The sequence below is a fragment of the Dermatophagoides pteronyssinus genome, unplaced genomic scaffold (genome assembly GCF_027571235.1).
Source record: "Dermatophagoides pteronyssinus isolate colony J.1.1.1.1 unplaced genomic scaffold, Derpt_VIB-CSIC_2022.12 sq0006, whole genome shotgun sequence".
Lineage (NCBI taxonomy): Eukaryota > Metazoa > Arthropoda > Arachnida > Sarcoptiformes > Pyroglyphidae > Dermatophagoides > Dermatophagoides pteronyssinus.
This window is the reverse complement of record NW_027461530.1, coordinates 61,212-83,385: the sequence shown is the minus strand read 5'-3', so window position 1 is coordinate 83,385 and position 22,174 is coordinate 61,212. Positions and strand designations below refer to the sequence as shown.

The following is a 22,174-nucleotide window of genomic DNA, read 5'->3' as shown; positions in this document are numbered from 1 at the left end:
GAAAATTTTTCATTTTTTTCAGAAAAAAATCTTTTGCAAATAATTTTTTTTCTGTCTTTTAAATTTGATGACAACAACTATCATTGTACAAACTGGTCAAATGGGGAAATTGGGCTGGTCTCACAATTTTATAAACAACAATGTTCGACATGCGTATTGTTAATGAGCATACTGTTCGAATTAATCACTAGAGGCCGCTATCGTACGGACTTAATTATAAAAAAAATTTCAAAAAATAAAATCTGATTTGAAAACTTGATGGAATTATCAAATTAGATTTGAAGACCAAAACATTTTATTTAAAAAATCAAAATATTCAAGAAAAAAGAATCATTCAATTTAAACAGTTTCATAGATATCATCATCATCATAGCTAACAATGGCTCTTTTCTTTGGGTTATCAACACTATCGGAAAAATTCGAAGCAATTGCTGACCATGCTTCCGGTGCTGATAATGAATCATTTAAATCAGTATTAGTTTTAGATTTTTCCGGATTATAAGCGGGTTGACGACGTGCCAAACTAACTTTCAAATGAATTCCATTGATTGTTTTACCATTCATTTCAGTGATGGCCATATTTGCCACATCGATAGATTCATATGTTACAAATCCACAACTACATTTAAAGGAAAGGTAATTTAAATATAGTTAAAAATTGCATTGGAAAATACTTTTTATTTGGTTCGGCCGTTATGTTCAACACTGGGCCAAAAGTAACAAAAGCTAATCGAAGAATATCTTCATTCAAGTTTTCTCCATGAACATAAACTGTGTTGCCCTGCTGTGGATTATCTCGATTTACATAATTAACTTTGCCATCTCTTTTTTTCTCTCTAAAAGCTTCTTCACGCGCTACCGAATGTGGATCTCTTGACATGACAAAACTTTCGTAAAGTGGTTTTGAACGTTTACTTTCAGGTTCATCTTTTGGTCCTGTGAATAATGATTAAAATTATGAAAGGATTGTTCAAAATCAATCATCGACAAACCGTTTGGATCATCATCAGAATGATGATTATGAAATGGCAAATATCCACCAGGTTTATCCGTTCCAGTACAACGTTTACGTTCATGAGCTTTTGATCGTTTGAATCCTGAATCTTGTCGATCTTTATTATCCGGTGCTTTGATGGCCTGAATTTTACCGGATTTTAATAGTTTTTTTGCAACTTCTTTGGCATCCGTTCCACTGTCTGGAGTCCGTTTTATCGGTTGTGTTGTTGGTTGTTCCTGTTTTGGTGTCTTTAATTGTTGCAGTAGTTTTTTCTGAAAACATTTTTGAAAATTTTAGCTTGTGTTTGGCAAACAACACTCCTTACCTTTCGTTTGAGTTTCTGATATTTTCTTTGTAACGCCTGTTCTTCTTCGGTTAATTTGGCAGGAAGTTGGACTAAAGTCATTTGTATTGTTAATTATGTAATGTTGTAATAAATTCAAATTTTCTGATTAGAATTCTGATTCCAAAACAATCAGTCAATTTTCGTGAAAATTTCTTTCAATTTTCATGTCAAAAATGTTTCGGAAAGATTTCTCAACCATTTGTGATGACCATCATTGGCTGGTAAAAACCTCGAATGAATTTTTGTTATTGTTTGAAACCCTTTTTGTAGTATTTTTGTCAAGTGATAATTTGAATTTTATTTCAGGATTTATATTTGCAAATAGTAAACATTATGACCGATTATTGGCAATATGATTTTCCGCCATTTTTCACTATACAACCGAATGATGAAACTAGGCGTTTACAAATGGATGTTTGGTGTGCAATTATAATGGATTATTGTCGTCGAAATAAATTGTATGAATTAAATATTAGCGAATCATTGGGCCAACCACCATTTCGTAATGATAAAATTGGCCGAAATCTAACCGAAGAAAGTCTTCGAATTATTTTGGATGAAATGGTTAAACGTGGTCGTGCCGAATGGTTAAATGTTGATGGTCAAACAAAACAATGTTTAATCTATTGGCTTCGAATCGATGAATGGGCCGATATTATTAAACAATGGGTGGAAGACAAAGGTTTAAATGGAACAATGTGTACATTATATGAAATTACACAGGATGAAGATCGTTCCGATCAGCAATTATTTGCACTTGATGAACGAATTCTAATGAAAGCATTACGATTTTTAGAAAAAGATGGTAAAGCTGTACTCGTGCATATTGATGATTCTTATGGTGTTAAATTTTTATAAATCAATAATTTCAGGAGAAAAATGCCATATTAAAATTATCTTTTATGATAAAATATTTAATAAATTGTTCGAATGTTTAACAAAAAAATTTTTAAAGACAAAAATAAATTCGCAAACGTAAAAAAATAATATTTTATGAATGAATATTTTCATTCATAAATGAAATAACGGATGATTAAAAAATGTATATTCTCTCAATATTACATACAGATGTATATCACGGTGAGATCGACCTGTTCGCCAACAACAAACCAAATTGTAAATAAAAGAGCCAAATGAAAAAAAACAACCCACGCAAGATGAACGAATGTGAATCAAAATATTGAACACGCGTGATTTATCGCTTTTATCGATTTTTTTATTCGATTATCAAAACCGAATCTGATTGAAATGTTTTGATAAATCTTTGTTTTTTGACTATCAATGAATTATATTTTTGTAAATGCTTATAATGAAAATCATCTATGTTAATCAATGTTTTTTCACCTATTTTTTAATCATTTTTCATGCTACTAAAGCATCAACACATTGGATTGTTACCGAAGATGGCAAAATACATACACAGGTTTCTTTGTTTTCAAATTTATTTCTTTTTTTGAAAAATATTCTATTCTACAGGAGGATTCTATTTTTCAGATGCGTCGACCATATGACTTGATGTCATTGTTACAGCAGGAAAAACGAGCCGAAGTTTTTGCCAAAATCAAAACACAATTAATGGCACAAAAAGAAGAAATTGAATCGGAAAACTGTTAGTTGTAAAAAAATTGAATGTTTTTCTCATTAGTCTAATTGATCTATTCTATAGTTGATAACCAAGAAGATGTTGAACAATTGGTATATCTTACTAATCCAGATTGTTTGAAAGCTAAAAAACCATTAGTACAATTCGATCTTTATGTTGGTACTATGGTTTTTTTCTATCCGCGCAATGATCGCCGATCATTTCCATCACAATTTCCAACGAAAATGTTTCACAATCAACAGGATCGAATATCATCATCGTATGAAAATGATCTTCATTTTGAATCGATAAATAAAAATTTGAATACATTTACCAGTTCGAATACTAGTTCGAAAATTGGTTCAAAAACTAATGAAAATGAATCATTCAAATTTGATATTGAAGAAAATGAAAATGAAACCAAACCAAACAAATGGAAAAATGCACCAAATTGCAGTGAATATCCTTTGAATGATTTTTCAATGACTTCATTTGAACATTTACCGGTTAGCTTTTTTCTTTCTTGTTAAACTAATTGGTTAATTGTTTTTGTTTTCAGTCGGTAAGATCACGTAAGAATCTAAAAATGGATGCTGAATCAGAAATATTACGTTTTATTGGAAAATGGAAATCATATCAATCGTTTGGTAAAGATATTTCCGATGGATTAAAACAGGTTTGCATTTGATTTGGTTTGATAGAATGAATTTGTTGATAAATTTTGAAATGATTGAAGAATTCGAGTTCATGGATACTATATACGTTGGCTTCATTTTATTGGCGTGGATTAGGTGAAGCCGAACAGGCAATCGAATGTGTTCGACGTGCCCTACATTCTAGTCCAAACGAATATCGATCAATAGCATTGCTATCATTGGCAACGATTCTCCATCGTTCACGTAGTTATGATGAAGCGGTTATTGTATTACATGGAATTATCGATATGGCACCGCAAATACCGCATTCACATTATATCCTGGCTAATATCTATACAGTCATGACTGATTATAATAAATCCATTATATGTTTGGATAATGTTTCTAAACTTTGTCCAAATTTTATTGAAGCTAAACTGCGTAAACATGCTGTATTATGTCATATGGGCATTGAAAATGCTTTGAAAGCTCAACATGAGTAAGTTTTACTCGTTGCATTTCATTTCAATTGGACAACATTTTTTTGAATTGTTTAATTTAGAAATTTACAAAAAACATTGGATGAATTGAAAGATTATCAACGACAACAAGAATTGTGGATAAATTATCATCAAAAACTACGATCCGAACAAGCACCGCCTAACGTACAATTAGAACAACGTCTTCATTATCGTGAATTCAAAATACGACAAAAATTGGAAGATGAAAATTTTTTCAAACAAGATAATCATTTGAACAATGACGATCCAACGTCAAGGGCAGCCACCAATGACATACAAACAAAATTAGAACCGAGTAAAAAATTATTTGATGTTCGCATTGAACCAGAAGAACCGGAATCCAAAGAAAATGATATTGATGATGAAGGATCAAATAGAATTAAAAAATTATTAGCTTCAACCAAAAATGGTAATAAAATGGAATTGGATATCCAAACCGGAGAAAAACAAAACGATGATGGTGATGATAATGACCGCGATGAAGAAGAAAGTAATACAAGTAAAGAATGTTCTACGTCATCATCATCCGATTCTCGGCCAGTTCTTTTGCCCGTTACATTTGTATTGCCGTCATCGGATTGAATTTGAACTCAAAACAAACAAACGAAAAATTCTGAGTTTGGATAAAATATTTATTTCAATTCAGAAAGAAAGTAAAAAGTCTTCGATTGTTTTATGGTTTATTTTTGAAGTTTTTTGTTTTGTTGAATTTTTTCAAAATTTTGGATAGTTTGAAAAATTTTCTCAATATTGATTCGATGTTCATTGAGATGTCGTTGACGAAGTTGTTGTTCACCTTGGCAAAGTTCTTTCAATTCCTTTTCAAGCTGTTGAATGCGAATCGATTTGATGTCGGTGGAGCTTTTCATTTCTGAAATTTGTTGTTGATTGGTTTTGTATTTTTCGCACATTCCATCCAACAATTCAAGATGAATAGTTTTTTTACGGTTAAATTCCACATTTTCTTTGCTGATATGTTTTTTCACTGAACGAATACCTTCTTCGGTTTTTTTCTTTTTTATTTCGATTTGTGCAATTTCTTCAGCTAAAGCATCAGTATTTTTAATAATATTTTCCAATTCTTTACATTTTTCATCATTTTTGGCCTGTAATTCAATCAACTCTTTCAATTCTTTAATGGCCTTAACAAATGTTTCTGTGATGCAATATGAATTTCTTTTCGTTTGTGATTCATTCAACTGTGATTTCAGTAGTTGAAATTCATCTTTTATTTTTTTCAATTTGATTTCTGGTTCATTCACTGCTGATATTATTTTATTTGGTGATTTGATAATATTTTCCGTCAATTTTTTATTTGATTCAATAATTTCGCTCGATTCCAATTTGATTTCACATGATTTTCCTTTCAAGGCAAATATTTCAGCTTTTATTTCGGCTGCCGTTTTTTCCTCTTTTTCTGCATCATGTTTTCGAGCAGCAAATGTTTCTTCCAATGTTTTCATTTCTTTTTCAATACTAACCGATTTATTTTTCAACGATGATAATAACATTGATTTTTCTTCAATCGAATGTTTCAGTTCTACTTTACGTTTTTGCAATTCTTTTCGTTCATAAGGAAGATCGGAAAATTCGTTTGCATTTTTAAACCAATCAGCCTGTGATAAAAAAGTGATATGATTAATAAAATCAGACTATTTCACACAAAAATTCAAACCTTTAAAGTATTATATCGAACATAATATTTAGCCAATGCCTGTAGAATACGAATCGTACGATTACGTTTCGGTTCAATAATATCAATGATTTTGATATCATTCAGGCCAACATTCGAAACAAAACGACTAATAACGGTAAAAACATTGATGATCAAATATGTTTTCTCCATATGATCAATTAAACCATTGGTACAAGCAACAATATCCGGTTGATTGATATTGAAAACATCCAATTTTTCCAATATTCGAGTATAAAGTTGCAGAACAAATTCTTTACTTGGTCGTTGTAGATCTTCTTTTCGAATCGTATGAATATTGTTTGATTTATAAAAATCGATTATTGTTTCATCAGTGATTTTTTCAGCCATTTTTATCGGTAAAAGCAAGAAAGTGTTTCGAAAAATAAAACTTGGCAAAAAAAATGTTGAAAGCTTTTTCAAACGGTCAATTTTCTGGAGAATGAGGAGCGAATAAATTTTGCGCGCGCGTATGCGAGGTTTCGTTCATAAACGTCGTATATGATTTTTCAAATAAAATTTCAAAGGCGGCAAAGTCAATATTTATTTTGAAAACAAAAACAAAAAATCAATCAATAATATCAGACAATTGTTCAATATTGAGCAAATTTTCACATTTTATATTTTTTTCCTTTTCACCATCTTCATTGTCATTGTGATTGTCATCATCATTTTTAACAATCATTGATGGTGATGTCGACGATGATGATGATGACCGAATTATAGAATCGACACTATGATCAGAATATGTTGTTGTTGTTACTGCAAGACGTCGTTGCTGTTGTTGATAGGGTTGTTGTTGTCGATAATAATGATTTGGATATGCAACGTATTGATGATATGATGATGATGATGATGGTATTTGTTGTTGTTGTTGATGATGAAAAGGATTATTATGGTGATTATACCAACCAGATGAACATGCTGATAATGATAATCCATTGATTGAGGATAATGTACTGTGATTGGATTGATATGGATTATGATGATTATAATAATTATAGTAATTATTTGGAATATAATTCGTATAATATTGTTGTTGTTGTAATGAATTATTATTTGTGGCTAATTTTGGTGTTGATAATGACAATAATGATGATGATGGCGATGCCGATGGATATTCAAACATTTCCAATGTTGTTTGTTGTTGTTGTCGATAGGCTATTGATTGAATGAAAGCAGAATAAAAAAGAGAAAAAAAAGGTGATGAATAAATAAAATTGAAGGGTAAATGATGAGTAGGATTGTGCAATGATGATTGCTGTTGTTGATTTATGGGGCAAGAATTCATTGCTGCTGCTGATGGTGTTTCTATTTCTGCTACGGTTGCTAAGTGATAATGTTGATAATAATTATGTTTTACAAAATTTAAATTAAATATTTGCTGAAATAGTTGTTGTTGTTGCTGCTGCGGTAATACTGAACAAAAATCTATCGGATTATTTTGATTGAATGATGAATAATAATCATATGATTCATCAATATAATCTTGGAATGAAAAATTACCATTATTAATTTGATTGAAACATTCCTCATCATCGTTATTATTGTTTGCTTGGTTTGTTTCATTAGTTTGGCCATTCTGTTGCTGTTGGTCTTGTTCGTGTCCATCTTGATCCTTATTCCCATCATTATTTTCGGATTTTTCCATTTGCTGTTTTTGCGTTTGTTCATCATTTTCAATTTCAATTATATCATCACTATTATCATCGTTTGTGGATTTTGTTGTTGTAGCAATAGGTGATGATGGTGAATCAACTTTATTTTCAATCATCATTTTGTCATCATGCTCACCATTATCCCCATCTTGACCATTTGGTTCGAAATTATCACTGCCAACATCATCAATTTCGGCCGATGTGATTCCAGCACTTCGCAAAATAGATGATAATGAAATGTTATTCTGATGTTGTAACATTGTGGTTGTTACTGTGGAATCTTTTGATGATAAATCATTATTATTGCTGATAATTGGATTAAATGATGATGAGGATGATGATGAGGAATAATTATTATTATTGATAGTGGCTGTGATAAGCTGTGGCATCGAGTGACTTGGACAGATTTGATTATCAATAAAATAATCATTATGATTACTTTCATAACGAGATTTCAGTAACGGTAATGATTGTGGCCGTTGTTGTTGCTGTTGTCTTTGTCGTTGGCATTCATTAGCATTTGGTGATCGTATTTTTTTGGATGTTCGGACATTATTTTTACCATTATTGATGCCATCACCACCATCAACAACAGAGGAATCACCAGCACCTCTTCGTCTGGGAATTTTATCCTGTGTTTTACGCCATTTTGCACGTCGATTTTGAAACCAAACTTGTACACGTGATTCGGTAAGATTCAATTTGCTTTACAATTTCATTAATATTATGAGTTTATCCACAACATTCAATTAGATTTTTTCCAGATCAGATTAAAGAAAATTAAAGAAAATCAAATCAAAATTAAAATTAATTTAATGAATTTTTCTCAAAGCGAATAAATACCTAGCTAAATCTTCACGCATATTAACATCAGGATAATGTGTTATTTCGAATGCTTGTTCCAGTTGAACCAGTTGATCGGCATTGAATGTTGTACGATTACGTCGCTAAACGAATATGCGAAAAATCATCATAAAGTGAATCAAAGAAAATGAATTAAATTACCGATCGATAACGACGATTACCGAATTGTTGTTCATAATTTTGATCAAATTGATCCATTTGATCACTATTATCAACAACATGATGGAGCTGATTATTATGATGTTGGTGTTGATGATGGTGGTGATGTGATGATGATGATGATGACGATGACTGTGAATGATTATGATGATTAGGGTGGCTATTGTGTGGGGGTATTTTATTCGATTCTTGAATATTGTTCTGATTGGAAATCATTCCAGGTAATTGAATTTGTCCATAATGAATAACTGTCGTTGTGGATGTTGTTAACGAATTATTGTTGTTATTATTGACATCATGACGAGAGAATGGTGGATATCTTGGTGGTGGTGGCGTTGCATAAGCAATATTGATGACATTATCATTATCATTGGTGGTGCTAATATTATTATTGGCAACATATTGCCCATGTAACATTGTATATTTTTTTTCATCAATCTGGACCAAAACATAAACGATAAAGATTAGTGATTAGTCATCAATCAAAAACAAAATGAAAACAATCAAACAAATCAATCCCAAACCTCTGAGTTCGTCAAGTTTGATGCGGACGATGATGATGATGATAATGTCGATAACGATGACGACGATGACGATAATCTTGTATCATCCGATGAAACATTTATCGATTCCTCATCCAAATCCTGATTCATTTTGATTAAACCAATATTATTATCATCAGTCATCATTATCGATTTGGATAAGAATTTGCTCAAGTTGACAAAAAGAATCACCGGAAAAAAACGAGGAAGAAGATTAACTTGAAGCTAGCTTTAATTGAAAATCGTTATTTTGGCCAGACGAAGAAGAAAAACAATTAAATCAACGAAAATTAAAACATATTGGCTTGATTGAATTTGTTTTGTTGTTATAAATCGAAAATTTTAAACAATCAATCAAACATAAATTGATTCGAAACCAGAAAAAAAGTGTTCGAATGTTGTTGCGGGTGAACCCAACCAACTGAGAAAACTTTTCGAATGATGTTTGGATGAAAAAATGATGCACTATTTATTTGGCCATTTGGCCATTTGTTCCTTTGGTTGCTTTTGCTGCTAAAAACCGTGGCAACAATATTATTTTCTGGTGGTGGTCCTCGGACCAAATCAACAAGAGAGATTCGAGAAAAATGAAAACAAAAATTTTCCTTTTTTTCTATTTTTTCATGAATTCACAAATCGAACTTATTTGAAATGTAGTGGTGGATTAAGAAAAGCAGAACAAAATGTAGACGAAATTTTTTTTCTGTTTTTTTTGGTTTTTGTGATTGAAATTTTTGATAATTTTTTTGAAATCCCGGATGCAACAACAATCTTCGAGTATTCATCATCGATATTGATCATTGATTTTATTCACATAAACGATTTCCGAGTGAACCAGAAAAAGGCCACCCATATTGTGTTTTTAAGAACAAAAAAAACCGATTTATCTTGTCGGGTTACTTAGATACACACTACCTGGATGGATGTGTCCATTTTTTCCTCAACAAAAAACTTGACATCCAGTAAAATCGAGTATAATATTGTTATTCCTTTAAGATTCTCTTCCCCTCAATTTTCTATTTAAATTTATAAAGTTTTGCAAATAAGTTTTTATTCTGTAAAATTTTTTGCTCATTTTCAATGAATTTTATTTCAATTATCGAAGGAAAAGAATATTTCAAAAAATAAAAATTTGAAAATATATTCAATGACGACCATTTCTACCCAAATGATGATCATTTTCCATATGATTCGATATGGTCAAATGTTTTTATTTTTTGGAGTTGGTGTTTCTTTCTTTTTTTCGATAAATAAATTAATTGATATTCAAACCATTCCATTCCTTAAATTGAACAAACTATTGATTACAAGATTATATAATTACAATATATTTGTATTGATCCATTTTTCCCAATTTGAATGGATCGAAGAGACATCATTATTTTTATTTTATGTGATTATGTCGTTTGAAAAGAATTCCACAACAACAACAACAAAATCAACTTGTAATATAACAATAACCAATAATGAAGATGACAATCCCATAGAATTATCTCGGTCATTATCGAATTCAAATGATTCATCATCAAAACATGATTCTAGTAATCTGAATCGCAATGAACCTATTTTCATAGAATCTGATGGACAAAATGTTAATAAAAATTTGGTGGATGAAGATATGGTTGCTAAATCATTCGAAAGTAAATTATCTATTCAAAGTAATGATAATATTGAAGAAATGACCGTTTCGAATGATTGGAATTTGAAAACATTTTTGCATGAAAGTTCCATTCATCGAAACGATATCGATGTATTGATTATGAGCGAAGCAGGAAAACCAATTTACTGTTATTCACGTAGACAAGATGTAACAACATTGATGGGTGTATGTGTTGCATTGATAAATTATGTGATCAAAACGCAAAATGATCAGCTCAAAATGATTCGTACGAAAAATGGCTTGAATATTAATTTTGCTGTTCGATCACCATTAGTTATTGTTGTGGTTTGTCGACAATCAATCTGTTTTGATCAATATACATTAATCAATCAAATTCATGCACAAATTGTATCGACAATAACATTGAAAAAATTAAAATCCATTTTTCAACAAGCACCAACTTATGATCTTAAACGCATCATTCATAGTATGTTTTTCGTTTGTTAATTTGCAATTGCATTTTATTTTATCGATTTTCATTTTTCCCTTCTTTTCATAGAAAATGATTTCAAAACACTAGATATTCTAGTGAAATCGATAACAACACCGATTACCGAATTATTTCCTACCTATAAGAATAAACGATATAAACTAACTGGTGGCAGAATTTTCAATAATGTAATATCATTTTATACTTCATCATTAATTTCGATGCCTCGTTCTTCACCATCACCATCATCATCAAATATGACATCATCTGATCATCATAATGCCTCATCGATGATATTTTTTTATGATCATAGACCGAATGTTTTAAGTCGTGTTTATGTTCCGATAGCAATAATGAATCCGAATCTTCGTGAACAAATCAATATGATTATTAATCAATCGGTGGCCATCAATAGTGATATTGTATTTTCCATATTATTTCATATTGAAGATGATGAACAATTAGATTGTAATAGTGATTTCGGTGATAGTTTACCAATTGAATTTGATTCAAATGTTCAATGGAATCATTTCAATCCGAATGTATCCAGTGATGATGATGATAATGATGAAGATGATTCTACTGCAAATGATCTTTTTGAAAGTTTTGAATCATCAACCAAAGAAAATGTTCCATCAGACCAAATAGTGAATAATAACCATCATGTGGAACAATCGATGAATAGATTGTCTAAGAATCTAAAATTGATTTCAGTATGTAATCATACCAACAAATTTCGTATCAGTCCACTGGACATACAGCTATTATATGCATTGATTAAAGCTTCGGATAGTTTGCTTAGTGCAACTGAAACATTATGGATTCCACTTTGTCTAAGTCGTGTGGATGCTAATCGTTTTCTTCATGCGCATATATCATATCTAAGTAAAAAGTATTGCCTTATTCTTTTGGATGTTGATTATAATAATTTTGAAAAATGTCGCCAGGTAAATTTGACTCAAATGATTTGAAAATATTCAAAATTTAACAATTTTTATTAAAGGTAAAGGAAACAATAAATTTCAAATTGGATCAGATTCGTTTAACCGAACCGATGATTGGATTAGGATCGAATATAACGGAATTGGGACAACCACATCTACAATATTTATTACATCAAACACCTCGACACTGTATTGTATGGCAATCAAGTATACAAACAGAATTTTCAATGCTTAATTATTATCTCATTGAACGTATGCAACGATCATCATTGAAAACATTATGGCTACGCAGTATGAAAGAACAATGTGCATTGTTAGGATGGCAAACGGCATCATTTCAATTATATGCACAATTCGATGGCTTTGTCACCAAACAATCGGCACTTGAAACGGTTGATACATTCATTAAATGGTTCAAAAAGGAAGAGGATAAATTAATTATCAAAGATAATTGAATCTATCTTTTTTCAAATCTACATCAACTATTGTAATCATTTTTTCCCTTATTCTTCTTCCTCTTGATGGCATGTCCTTTGATTATTAATATTTTTTTTCCAATTGAAGATTTAGTCCAATTAATAAAATTGTTTTATAACAGGGAAAAACAACAAAAAATCTATTTTTCGAAAAAATAACAATGTTTTCATGTTTTTAAACAATTGTTGTTTTACATTGAAAATGCATGTGACTAGATAGTAATTATAATGATTGAAGTTATCACTAATGAATCATATGAAAACGAGGTGGTGGTTGATGATGGAGATGCTGCTGCTGTTGTTGTTGGTGATGATTATATCCAAATGCATGATGGCCAAATGATGAGAATGATGATTTTGGTAGTAAATTATGATTATAATTTTCACCATGTGCAATATGACCACGAAGATAAACATCATCATAAAGATGGCCATAGAATTCATCGTCCTGCACACGTAATGCACGGCGAACATTTCGTATGAATTCACGTTTAGACATTTTATTCTTAATCTGTGGATTATATAGATCAGCCGAAAGCATTATCAGGGAGAAACAAAGCACATAAATCGTTTCCGAAGTATGAATCAGTATTGATCGATTCGACGATGATGATTGATTACATTGAACATAACGTAAAGCAAATTTTTCAACAATTTTATGAAGATAATGATCATATCGACTTGGTACTTCCAACACTGAAAAATAGTGCCGTAATGCGTCTGGCAATTTTTGTTCAGAAAAATCAAATAATTTGATTAGATGATCAAGGACATCGAGATCGGATTGTATGTAACGACGAATCTGGGTACGATCCAATGGTTTTGCACGGAAAAACAATTTGGCTATTTCACCAGCATCATCATCGATAAGATTATTTTTGAAAAAATAATTCATTCCCTGTCATTTTGGAGAAGAACCGTCATTTTCTGATCAAATTCAAAAACAAAATTCAAATCTTACCAGATGACAATCAGCATTGAACGTGACGGTAGCTTCATCCAATGTGAGATATAATTTATGATAGGAAAAATCTAATGGTCTTTTATCTCCATTGCGAAAATAAACAGATGTATATGGCCATTCAGAATGACATAAGGATTGCCATAATAGATCATCACGTCCCAATTCATTCCAAACACATGCAGCAAGACAAAGTTCGGTTGCATTCAAATTTTTCAATACATTTAAGCTTAGTTCTGGTGGCCATGATGCTAAATCTGGAAGTTCTTCATAATAATTAGAAGGAAACAATTAAATAATGATAAATGGCAATCAATACTTTTCTTACTATCTAATTCATTATGAGGATTATTGTCATTTTTGCCTGTTGTATTGCTATTGTTAAAACTATTCGAAATGCTTCGCAAAGTTTGTCCCATTTGATTTGATTTGAATGATGATAAATGTATGTATTTCAACAACAAAAATATTTATAAACACAACAATATTGCGATTATGGAATGGAAATCACAATCCATATAACAGACTGAGCAAACGATGATAGTCCCTTGTTGATGTGGTTGTTTTGATATCAATCAATAATAATGATTATAACCATTAGTTATTGATTGATTGAATTGTTTACCTTCAATCAGTTAACACACTTTTTTAAGAAAAAGAAAATAAGAGAAAGTAACAAGGTAAATATCACTGTCATTAATAATGATGATGTCAAAAAACAAACAAATACGAGTCATATGAATTCTCTTTTCGAGCGTCATCTAACGGATGAAAATTCAACTGTGAGAAAAAACATTCAAATCAGATTTTATTTTGATTAGGTTGCAACTATTTCCATTTGAATGTACCATCAAAGTAGAATTAGAAATTTTAATTATTTGACGTGTTTTGTAAGATGATAATTTTATAATTTTGGTCTCATATTTTCAAACTTAGCAAAAATGAATCCCGTAAGATTAAATTGTTTATTTCAAGGTAAAATCTAATGAGTTTTTTCAATATGACAGGCTTATCTGTTTGGTTGTTTGCTATCTGTGATTGTTGGATCGATTTGTAGCGAAAAGTTGAGCGATGATGAATGTCATCAAATTGGATACAATCCTTCCGAATTATATTGTAATCGATGTTCTGAATTGACAAAATTTGAACTGGACAGTTTAAAAGATTCCTGTATGAAATGTTGTCGTCAAGATGATTCCGATAATTCGAAAAAGGTAAGATTTAAATGATTAAAATAGATTGATTGATAAATGAATTGATGTTTGGTTTTCATTTCTACCACTGCAGTATTCGTTTGCTCGACTAGAATATTGTGAATGTAACATTGCAAATTTTCCCCAAATCAAAGGTAAGTGATTGGTGAAATGTAGAATGATGATAATTGTGTTTGTGTTGTATTAGCATTCATTCGTGGTGATAAATCGAAGAAATATTCAAATCTAAAAATAAAATTTGTTCGTGGTATACTGCCCATACTGAAATTATTGAATGAACATCATGATGTTGTTGATGAATTGAATATACAAAAATGGGATACCGACACCATTGAAGAATTTCTTGATCAACATTTATTATCCTAAATAACCTTTGTCCTTTTGTTTGTTTATTTATCTTTTCTCTTACATCAATCTATTTATGGCACAATTATGATGAATAAATGAATTGACACTACCCATCTCTCTTTGTACCTGATTTGTAATGAATTAGTGATGTTTGTTTGTAATCTGATCATTACAGCATTGATCGAATAAAAGATTTTCTAGAAAAATCGTTACATGTATCCCATTGCTGCTAATATGATCCGACAATGTCCGATTGCAGTGTGCCAAAAAGGTTCAAAGTCTATCGTGTATCTGAATAGACAGAGAAGGGTGGGGATTGATTGATTGATTGATTTGATAAAAACAAATCCAAGAAACAACCTTACATATGTATGTTTGTTTGGTCGAACAATGAATAGATATTGTTGTTGGAGAAAAAAAATGATGAGAGAAATTGAATATTTCGAATATTGGTTTTTGTTTTGGTTATTGAACTTTGAACATTCAACATTCAAAATTCAATCCATCATTAACATTGGTGACATATATTAATCACACACAGACACCATCCAAATATCTTGTGTAATTGATGCCCATCATTAGTTATATAGAAAAGTTTAGTAACATTGGAAGCCATTATTCAAAAGAATTATGTGATTTGCAAAGAAAAATAAAATACTGTTATATCAGCATTTATTTTATCACTAACTCATATCATTAGTGGTGGTTGGGCGGATGGAAGTTTTATCAATTCGAATTTGATTACAAGTGGTGTACTCGGCATTCCTTCATTCCATCATTCATTCATCATGTTACGAAAACCTTTACATGAATGATGATGATGATAATGGTATCAGTTTGCCGATTGGCCGGGCGAGGCAACTAACTAACTAGCTGGCTGGCTGGCTGGCTGGGAGGAAACGCGTATGGCATCACGTTCGTATTGTTCGAAAAAACCGCTATCTTTTTCTGTTAGTTCGCCCACAATATCGAATTGGAAGAAAACGCGTAAAAACTCCTAGCAGAGGATAGCGTTTTCGTCAACGAACATTCGAACGAACCAATATAAAGTCACCATAGTCGTATAGCAGATTCACATTGCTAAAACATTATTTTGTTCATTTCATTTCTCATATCCAACTTTTGAATAAAATTTGATCCTCAAACAATTAATCAATCCAACAAACAAACAAAATGGCAAGTATCGAAGGCAAATATAAATTGGAAAAATCGGAAAAATTCGATGAATTTCTCGACAAATTGGGCGTCGGTTTTATGGTGAAAACAGCAGCTAAAACATTGAAACCAACATTCGAAGTGGCCAAGGAAAATGACCAATATGTTTTCCGATCGTTGAGCACATTCAAAAATACCGAAATCAAATTCAAATTGGGCGAAGAATTTGAAGAAGATCGTGCCGATGGTAAACGAGTCAAAACTGTTATCAATAAAGATGGAGATAATAAATTTGTTCAAACACAATTCGGCGATAAAGAAGTCAAAATTGTTCGCGAATTCAACGGCGATGAAGTTGTTGTGGTAAGTTCTGCTTTGCTAAATTTTCTAATCCTGACGTCATTCACAATGAATCAATCCCGGCATTTATTTAGACTGCGTCCTGTGATGGTGTCACTTCGGTTCGAACCTACAAACGCATTTAAACACATTTTGATCGCAACGATGATGGACGACTATCCAGTCAATCATTCGAAAAATTTTCCTTTAGCCCTTTTCATTTTTTTGGTTGTCTTTTTTTGTACGAGTCAATTTTGAAAAAAATAAAAATTGAATTAAAAATTCCAAAATGTTTTTCTTCGGGTGTTATACTGTATTTTTTCTATTTCGGAAAAAAGATTCGAAAAACAAAAAAGTTCGAGGACGAAAGTTGAGGATGACATTTCGTTTCAAAATAAATAAATGCTTGATGTACCCAGAATGATAACTGTATGAGGAAAAACTGTTGTTTTTCTCTTTCTTTTTCGTTCTCTTCTTTCATCGAATCAGCATAATAATCACAATCATCATCATCGAAAGTGAAAACAACACAGAAAAGTCAACAACAACAACAAACCAAAGAGAGAAAAATATCGATAAAATAATGTTTGTTTGTTTATTACGTTAATGGCCAATCCATCGATAATTTATAGTGTAGGGATGACGATGATTTGTCAACAACCACAATATTTTTTAGTAAAATAAAATTCAAATGCAATGGATAACCATTCTTCAAATGAATCGATTCTTTTCCGAATGCAAATTCAAAATTTCAAACAAAAAAAAGAGAAACAAACAAACCAAACAAACAGGAATACCTAAAAATATGGGTGACATAGATGATTAATGATGCGTTGTTGAGTGACGACGACGAAACTTGACCAAATTGAACAAGTTTTCAAATGTTCAGACGATCATCAAGCCATACAGAATGATGAAAGGATCAACATTGTTGTTATTAATATTATCATTGCTGTGCTATAATGGTGGTCAATGTAATAAAGAGAAATCATCGTCGTCGTCCAAACCACGGTTATTCAATGGCGATGTAGAATTTGTAACACTTTATTTTCCAATAAACCCAATGGTACAATTATTATATGAAAAAGGCTATAAAGGGGGTTATGGTACACGTTATGAAGACTTGAATCGTGGCATTATCAAAAATAAAAAATATCCATTCAAATTTTATCGGCCACCACCATCGCTGGATAAACGAAGCTTAATTGATTGATTCATAGTTCATGGTTCATTGGAAAGTTTGACCGAAGATGAAATCCATTTCAAGTAATCAGGATTTCCGTTTGTAATCTAAATTAATTAAAAAATAATGTTGAATTACCATTATAAAATAGTTCCTCCATCGAACTAAGTTCGATTTCATATTGTTCGTTTTTCGAACAATCTTAATTTTTTGCTATAAAAACTAATGCATTTTGTCTAAATAAAACGTGTTGCAAAACCTCCGTTCTCTTGTTTGTTTCGTGTGTTAACAAATTTTCTTTTTTGAGGTTAAAATATTTTCGTTTTCGTTTTCTTAATCTTCGTTTAATCTCGTATTCTTCGTCTCATCTTCGTTTATTCTTGGTTAATTATCGTTCAGAATTGGTTTCTCGTCTTATCGTTTGAAGTTCTTTTCATTTCAGCATCTTTTTGGTTTTCGTTTCAATCGTACATATTTTTATCACCCGTATCACTATCGTTTAGTCGTCATCATTTTGTCTTTATCGTTATAACTATGTCTAGCATTCAATCAGACGTTTCTCGTCGTAAAATAATTCGTATAAAAATCTCGAAAGCATGTAATCAGACTATAAGTCTTTCGTTAGAAGATCTGATTAATCTGCAAAGAGAATACGACATAATCAGTGAAAAATGCTTAGCTGCTTCCCCCGATGATTATGATGAACAAAAATCAAAAGACGATTTGTACAAACAAAAGATATCAGCTTTAATCTCTTTGGAACAAACCAAAAACACATTAAGTGCTATATCGATCATCGATGAAGAAATTGAAGATTTTTTAAATATTCCGAATACTGTCCAGGCTTCGACTCCTGTTATGAATGCTAGCAATTCTATCGATGAAAATTCCACCAATCCATCTTATCCTATGAATGTCCGTGCTTCCGATCTTTTAACCTTTGATGGTAACGTTTTGAACTGGCATCCGTTTAAAATCTCATTTGAAGACGAAGTCATCAACAATCCGAATCTAATGGAATCGAAGAAGCGCAATCTACTTCTTAAGGTACTTGAAAATGATGCTAAGGACAGAGCTATGGACCTTGTTAGGCAAGGCCAAACTCTTCGTTCTATTTGGATCTCGTTAAATGCTTATTATGGCGATCCTAAGAAAGCTGACGAGTATTTATTGAAGCGTATCCGTTCTATCGTTTACGTGAACACATCATTCGAATCGTCGAAAATCGAAATCATGCTTAATGAAGTTCGTCGAATTTCTAGTGCTGCTAACAGCCTTGGTGCAGCTTACGTATCTCGATCGAATTCATTGGTTAAGGAAGTATTGTGGCGTTGTGGACGACAACTTCGTGAAAAACTGGCACATGTCGAATCGTTCGTTCAATTGGTTGCCAAATTGGAAAAATTGTATAAGTCTGCTTTATGTTTGGATACCTTCGAACGACGTGATTCTGTTCGTCCGACTACTGTCGCAGCAGCTTTTTCGGTATGCTGCATCTTTTGTAATGGTTCTCATGCTTCAGCAGATTGTTCTTCATCTGTATCAACAGAAGAAAAAAGAAGAATTATACTCGCCCGTAGATTGTGTTTCAAATGTATTTCTCCTGGTCATCTTTCGTCTTCCTGTCCTCATGCTTTATCTATTCGTTGTTCTATCTGCCACTGTAATCATCCGACTGTACTTCATAAAGTTCGTCTCATCGAAAATCCGAATAATCGCTTCAATTATCCTTCTTCCTATCAGTCATCGTCATTACCGCTGCCTTCCGCACCGTCTTCGTTTCCTTCGTCTTCTTCGTCTGTCACACAATCGTCATCGTTATTGTCTTCGTTACCTTCTTCATCATCGTCAACCATTCCACCGTTATCATTAAATCGTTCTGAAATTTCTGCTGCTGCAGCTTCGTTACGATCGTTATCTTCTACTGTGGCTTCCATTTCAGTTTATCCGTTTTCGTCAGCCGATCCTATTGATCCGTCAGAATCGTCAGAATCTTCTGTAACTACTATTCCTGATCGAACGTTGGTAGCTCGTTATGATGGAGCAGCTTCAACTTCAACAACTTCAGAGCGTCCCGCGTTTTTGATCAATTTAAATGGAAGTAAATGTATGGTTTGGATCGACACTTGTTCGCCGTACACATTAATTCGTGAAAATCTTGTCGATAAATTCAATTGTTTTCCGGATAATCCTATTTGTCTTTCTGGTTTCGCTGGTGGTTCCGTTATATGGTCGAAAGAAAAAGTTTCAGTTAATCTTCGTTTGGACAAGATTAGTGTCACTATCGATGCATATGTAATATCTGTTCTTTCTTATTGTGATTTAATTATCGGAACCGACATGCTTCATCGTATCACTAAAATTGGTCCATCCAAATCTTTGAAATGGAAATTGAAATTCGGTGACATTTATTATGGATCAGTAGCATCTTCTAAAGAGATCGATAATAATAATTTTAATGAAGTTAATGTCGAAGAAGAGGTGGTCAATCGTTTTGCTTCTCCTATTTCGGATGCTTATTTTCGTAGGACTCTCTCAGGGGTTTCTTACATGGATAATTTATTGTTCGAACCTAATGTGAAAAAAGATCGTTTTTTAAAGCATATTCCCGATACTTCCGCTTCTGTGTATAGTAACCTTGGTTTTTCAAATCCAGCCAATATATTCTATCGCTCGTTATCGGTATCAAAGTTTTTTGGCGTTAAACCTTGTTTCTTCAAATCTAATCGAGATGATCAACCAAGTTCGGCCATTGTTACTTTTCGTTATAATCCATTTCTTCGTTGTCTTACTCTTTTGTGGCGGGCAAAATTGTTGAATTACCATTATAAAATAGTTCCTCCATCGAACTAAGTTCGATTTCATATTGTTCGTTTTTCGAACAATCTTAATTTTTTGCTATAAAAACTAATGCATTTTGTCTAAATAAAACGTGTTGCAAAACCTCCGTTCTCTTGTTTGTTTCGTGTGTTAACAAATAATAATCATTATTTTGTTCTGATTTAGAAATCGATTGCCTTACTGGTGTGAATATAATTTCTGGCACTGAATATGGATGATTTTGGCGAATAAATTGAATCAATTCATCAATAGCATCGGTTCGTGTTTTCAATATCATCAATGATTCGTCGTCCACTTCAAGTTTATTTTCCCATCGATAAATTGATGTTATTGTCGGTACTATATTTACACAGGCAACTTTGTTTTCATTAACCAATTTCCTGTTTGTTTGATTAATCAAATCAATGTTGTGTGAGAAATAAATCTTTCGTTTGGGAAACTTACATTGCTAGTTCTTTTGCTTTTTCGGCATTCGAAATTGTCACATAACCGATCGAATATTTGGACGATTCGTTTGACATTTTATGATTGCTATTCACGCTTGTTGTTGCCGAACAATAATGGCAAGCAGCAAAGTTCGAAATTCGAAACGATGACAGTAATAGCGATGATAACAAAATTCTAGACATTCAATCAATGTTGATGATGATCATCGAATAGACACAATCAGAATAAGAAATGCATCATATAAATTCATCATCATCATTGGATAAAATGATATGAACAACCTACACAGTATCAACACGGCATCGAATGGAAAAATATTTCGAAAAATTATTTAAGTTATTTTTAGAATGGAGAGAGAGGAAAAAGATAATGAAAATCGTTGAGATTGCTAAATTACCCTCTAATTGAATTATGATGGTTTACTGACCTCCATGTGGTTGATGTCGCTGTTCTCTGGATCTCATCATCAGATACAAGTCAAGGACAGTCAGTCAGTGGTATTAAAAATGGTAATTTGGATTTTGTTCATGCCAAAAGGAAATGATGATGATGATCATCCTCATCGTTAATCATCGAATAAATCAATTCACAACCAACCAACCAAACACACATCTGTTGTATTTGGTTGAAATTTGTAAATAAATAAATAAACAAAACCAAATTGATTTGATCAAATAGGAATCAAGTCTGTGTTGACTTGAGCTTTTGCCGCTAATTTTTGCAATTCAAATTTCATTGATGATAGTGATGAATGGCCTGAAATGATCCAGCCGAAAGTTGAGAGACAAGATCTGTTTTTCGTTTTTGATTGAGGAGAAAGTCGATATCACCAGCACAACACACATCAAACAGCAGCAGTGGCTGGCGGCCAGCAACAGTGCAGCCATTCGATTCATTTGATTTTTTCAAAGTCAAAGCACCACCACCACCCCAAATTTAGTTGAGTCCACACACATTCTGTGTTTCGAGCTTAAACGTGCGAAATGCACCAAGTAACCAACCAACCACCACCACTATGATCATTGATATTGGCCAGAGAAGTGAAACACACAAACGTAGACACATCACCAGGCATATACAAGTCCTGTTTGTGTTAGTGTGAGCCATTCAATCACCACACACATTCGAATCATCAAACACGACCGGCCAGCAAGTCAAGCAGAGTATCTCTTTTTGTTT

At 32.1% G+C, this 22,174-nt stretch overlaps 11 protein-coding genes across 12 annotated transcripts; 6 read left to right on the top strand and 5 right to left on the bottom strand.

Moving 5' to 3' along the window:
• Positions 1 to 277: 277 nt before the first annotated feature.
• On the bottom strand, positions 278 to 1,547 carry Nelf-E (negative elongation factor E). The gene is made up of 4 exons (XM_027346598.2): positions 1,323 to 1,547; positions 993 to 1,269; positions 675 to 936; positions 278 to 619 (listed from the first exon to the last, which is right to left on the bottom strand). Exons 1-4 carry the CDS (start codon positions 1,401 to 1,403, stop codon positions 340 to 342), a joined length of 900 nt encoding a protein of 299 aa, XP_027202399.2. The 5' UTR covers positions 1,404 to 1,547; the 3' UTR covers positions 278 to 339.
• Positions 1,496 to 2,330, top strand: Vps25 (vacuolar protein sorting 25). The gene is made up of 2 exons (XM_027346599.2): positions 1,496 to 1,564; positions 1,650 to 2,330. Exons 1-2 carry the CDS (start codon positions 1,508 to 1,510, stop codon positions 2,199 to 2,201), a joined length of 609 nt encoding a protein of 202 aa, XP_027202400.1. The 5' UTR covers positions 1,496 to 1,507; the 3' UTR covers positions 2,202 to 2,330.
• A 99-nt stretch (positions 2,331 to 2,429) lies between these two features.
• Positions 2,430 to 4,772, top strand: LOC113796304 (tetratricopeptide repeat protein 17). Its single transcript, XM_075820313.1, has 6 exons — positions 2,430 to 2,766; positions 2,820 to 2,952; positions 3,010 to 3,431; positions 3,485 to 3,601; positions 3,662 to 4,059; positions 4,123 to 4,772. Exons 1-6 carry the CDS (start codon positions 2,644 to 2,646, stop codon positions 4,661 to 4,663), a joined length of 1,734 nt encoding a protein of 577 aa, XP_075676428.1. The 5' UTR covers positions 2,430 to 2,643; the 3' UTR covers positions 4,664 to 4,772.
• LOC113796305 (uncharacterized) lies at positions 4,693 to 6,251 on the bottom strand. Its single transcript, XM_027346546.2, has 2 exons — positions 5,757 to 6,251; positions 4,693 to 5,697 (listed from the first exon to the last, which is right to left on the bottom strand). Exons 1-2 carry the CDS (start codon positions 6,123 to 6,125, stop codon positions 4,762 to 4,764), a joined length of 1,305 nt encoding a protein of 434 aa, XP_027202347.2. The 5' UTR covers positions 6,126 to 6,251; the 3' UTR covers positions 4,693 to 4,761.
• A 42-nt stretch (positions 6,252 to 6,293) lies between these two features.
• Positions 6,294 to 9,646, bottom strand: LOC113796311 (uncharacterized). The gene is made up of 5 exons (XM_027346553.2): positions 8,980 to 9,646; positions 8,438 to 8,893; positions 8,276 to 8,379; positions 7,281 to 8,137; positions 6,294 to 6,935 (listed from the first exon to the last, which is right to left on the bottom strand). The coding sequence occupies exons 1-5, from the start codon at positions 9,142 to 9,144 to the stop codon at positions 6,343 to 6,345; spliced, it is 2,175 nt and encodes a 724-aa protein (XP_027202354.2). The 5' UTR covers positions 9,145 to 9,646; the 3' UTR covers positions 6,294 to 6,342.
• Positions 9,647 to 10,193: 547 nt separating this feature from the next.
• Positions 10,194 to 12,594, top strand: Mon1 (vacuolar fusion protein MON1 homolog). The gene is made up of 3 exons (XM_027346565.2): positions 10,194 to 11,084; positions 11,157 to 12,034; positions 12,091 to 12,594. Exons 1-3 carry the CDS (start codon positions 10,202 to 10,204, stop codon positions 12,484 to 12,486), a joined length of 2,157 nt encoding a protein of 718 aa, XP_027202366.2. The 5' UTR covers positions 10,194 to 10,201; the 3' UTR covers positions 12,487 to 12,594.
• A 2-nt stretch (positions 12,595 to 12,596) lies between these two features.
• On the bottom strand, positions 12,597 to 13,933 carry LOC113796321 (F-box only protein 8-like). The gene is made up of 3 exons (XM_027346569.2): positions 13,797 to 13,933; positions 13,469 to 13,734; positions 12,597 to 13,405 (listed from the first exon to the last, which is right to left on the bottom strand). Exons 1-3 carry the CDS (start codon positions 13,885 to 13,887, stop codon positions 12,752 to 12,754), a joined length of 1,011 nt encoding a protein of 336 aa, XP_027202370.2. The 5' UTR covers positions 13,888 to 13,933; the 3' UTR covers positions 12,597 to 12,751.
• A 353-nt stretch (positions 13,934 to 14,286) lies between these two features.
• LOC113796322 (selenoprotein F) lies at positions 14,287 to 15,143 on the top strand. Its single transcript, XM_027346570.2, has 4 exons — positions 14,287 to 14,418; positions 14,476 to 14,682; positions 14,756 to 14,816; positions 14,870 to 15,143. Exons 1-4 carry the CDS (start codon positions 14,410 to 14,412, stop codon positions 15,046 to 15,048), a joined length of 456 nt encoding a protein of 151 aa, XP_027202371.1. The 5' UTR covers positions 14,287 to 14,409; the 3' UTR covers positions 15,049 to 15,143.
• Positions 15,144 to 16,014: 871 nt separating this feature from the next.
• LOC113796325 (fatty acid-binding protein) lies at positions 16,015 to 16,819 on the top strand. The gene is made up of 2 exons (XM_027346572.2): positions 16,015 to 16,548; positions 16,620 to 16,819. Exons 1-2 carry the CDS (start codon positions 16,204 to 16,206, stop codon positions 16,668 to 16,670), a joined length of 396 nt encoding a protein of 131 aa, XP_027202373.1. The 5' UTR covers positions 16,015 to 16,203; the 3' UTR covers positions 16,671 to 16,819.
• A 733-nt stretch (positions 16,820 to 17,552) lies between these two features.
• LOC113796324 (divalent-cation tolerance protein CutA-like) lies at positions 17,553 to 21,960 on the bottom strand. Of its 2 annotated transcripts, none has more exons than XM_075820320.1 (4): positions 21,393 to 21,960; positions 20,993 to 21,276; positions 20,730 to 20,928; positions 17,553 to 17,814 (listed from the first exon to the last, which is right to left on the bottom strand). In XM_075820320.1, exons 2-4 carry the CDS (start codon positions 21,175 to 21,177, stop codon positions 17,746 to 17,748), a joined length of 453 nt encoding a protein of 150 aa, XP_075676435.1. In that variant the 5' UTR covers positions 21,178 to 21,276; positions 21,393 to 21,960; the 3' UTR covers positions 17,553 to 17,745. The 2 variants fall into 2 exon arrangements, with proteins under 2 accessions (XP_075676435.1, XP_075676434.1); XM_075820319.1 differs by having other exon boundaries at positions 21,423 to 21,960.
• On the top strand, positions 17,738 to 20,654 carry LOC113789464 (uncharacterized). The gene has a single exon (XM_075820312.1). It carries the CDS (start codon positions 18,242 to 18,244, stop codon positions 20,558 to 20,560), a length of 2,319 nt encoding a protein of 772 aa, XP_075676427.1. The 5' UTR covers positions 17,738 to 18,241; the 3' UTR covers positions 20,561 to 20,654.
• Positions 21,961 to 22,174: the final 214 nt, after the last annotated feature.

Coding starts and splice junctions, on each gene's coding strand:
- Nelf-E (XM_027346598.2), bottom strand. CDS start 1,403: ATGACTTTAGTCCAACTTCCTGCCAAATTAACCGAAGAAGAACAGGCG. Junction 1,270..1,322: donor ATCAGAAACTCAAACGAAAG/GTAAGGAGTGTT, acceptor AAATGTTTTCAG/AAAAAACTACTGCAACAATT. Junction 937..992: donor TTCTGATGATGATCCAAACG/GTTTGTCGATGA, acceptor CATTATTCACAG/GACCAAAAGATGAACCTGAA.
- Vps25 (XM_027346599.2), top strand. CDS start 1,508: ATGTCAAAAATGTTTCGGAAAGATTTCTCAACCATTTGTGATGACCAT. Junction 1,565..1,649: donor GTGATGACCATCATTGGCTG/GTAAAAACCTCG, acceptor ATTTTATTTCAG/GATTTATATTTGCAAATAGT.
- LOC113796304 (XM_075820313.1), top strand. CDS start 2,644: ATGCTTATAATGAAAATCATCTATGTTAATCAATGTTTTTTCACCTAT. Junction 2,767..2,819: donor ATGGCAAAATACATACACAG/GTTTCTTTGTTT, acceptor TCTATTCTACAG/GAGGATTCTATTTTTCAGAT. Junction 4,060..4,122: donor GCTTTGAAAGCTCAACATGA/GTAAGTTTTACT, acceptor TGTTTAATTTAG/AAATTTACAAAAAACATTGG.
- LOC113796305 (XM_027346546.2), bottom strand. CDS start 6,125: ATGGCTGAAAAAATCACTGATGAAACAATAATCGATTTTTATAAATCA. Junction 5,698..5,756: donor TTCGATATAATACTTTAAAG/GTTTGAATTTTT, acceptor TTTTTATCACAG/GCTGATTGGTTTAAAAATGC.
- LOC113796311 (XM_027346553.2), bottom strand. CDS start 9,144: ATGATGACTGATGATAATAATATTGGTTTAATCAAAATGAATCAGGAT. Junction 8,380..8,437: donor GTAATCGTCGTTATCGATCG/GTAATTTAATTC, acceptor ATATTCGTTTAG/CGACGTAATCGTACAACATT. Junction 8,138..8,275: donor ATGCGTGAAGATTTAGCTAG/GTATTTATTCGC, acceptor GAAATTGTAAAG/CAAATTGAATCTTACCGAAT.
- Mon1 (XM_027346565.2), top strand. CDS start 10,202: ATGTTTTTATTTTTTGGAGTTGGTGTTTCTTTCTTTTTTTCGATAAAT. Junction 11,085..11,156: donor TCTTAAACGCATCATTCATA/GTATGTTTTTCG, acceptor TTCTTTTCATAG/AAAATGATTTCAAAACACTA. Junction 12,035..12,090: donor ATTTTGAAAAATGTCGCCAG/GTAAATTTGACT, acceptor TTTTTATTAAAG/GTAAAGGAAACAATAAATTT.
- LOC113796321 (XM_027346569.2), bottom strand. CDS start 13,887: ATGGGACAAACTTTGCGAAGCATTTCGAATAGTTTTAACAATAGCAAT. Junction 13,735..13,796: donor TCCTCATAATGAATTAGATA/GTAAGAAAAGTA, acceptor ATTATTATGAAG/AACTTCCAGATTTAGCATCA. Junction 13,406..13,468: donor TCAATGCTGATTGTCATCTG/GTAAGATTTGAA, acceptor CCAAAATGACAG/GGAATGAATTATTTTTTCAA.
- LOC113796322 (XM_027346570.2), top strand. Junction 14,683..14,755: donor ATTCCGATAATTCGAAAAAG/GTAAGATTTAAA, acceptor CTACCACTGCAG/TATTCGTTTGCTCGACTAGA. Junction 14,817..14,869: donor AAATTTTCCCCAAATCAAAG/GTAAGTGATTGG, acceptor GTGTTGTATTAG/CATTCATTCGTGGTGATAAA.
- LOC113796325 (XM_027346572.2), top strand. CDS start 16,204: ATGGCAAGTATCGAAGGCAAATATAAATTGGAAAAATCGGAAAAATTC. Junction 16,549..16,619: donor ACGGCGATGAAGTTGTTGTG/GTAAGTTCTGCT, acceptor GCATTTATTTAG/ACTGCGTCCTGTGATGGTGT.
- LOC113789464 (XM_075820312.1), top strand. CDS start 18,242: ATGTCTAGCATTCAATCAGACGTTTCTCGTCGTAAAATAATTCGTATA.
- LOC113796324 (XM_075820320.1), bottom strand. CDS start 21,177: ATGTCTAGAATTTTGTTATCATCGCTATTACTGTCATCGTTTCGAATT. Junction 20,929..20,992: donor AAAGCAAAAGAACTAGCAAT/GTAAGTTTCCCA, acceptor TCAAACAAACAG/GAAATTGGTTAATGAAAACA. Junction 17,815..20,729: donor CAGAAATTATATTCACACCA/GTAAGGCAATCG, acceptor TAATTAATTTAG/ATTACAAACGGAAATCCTGA.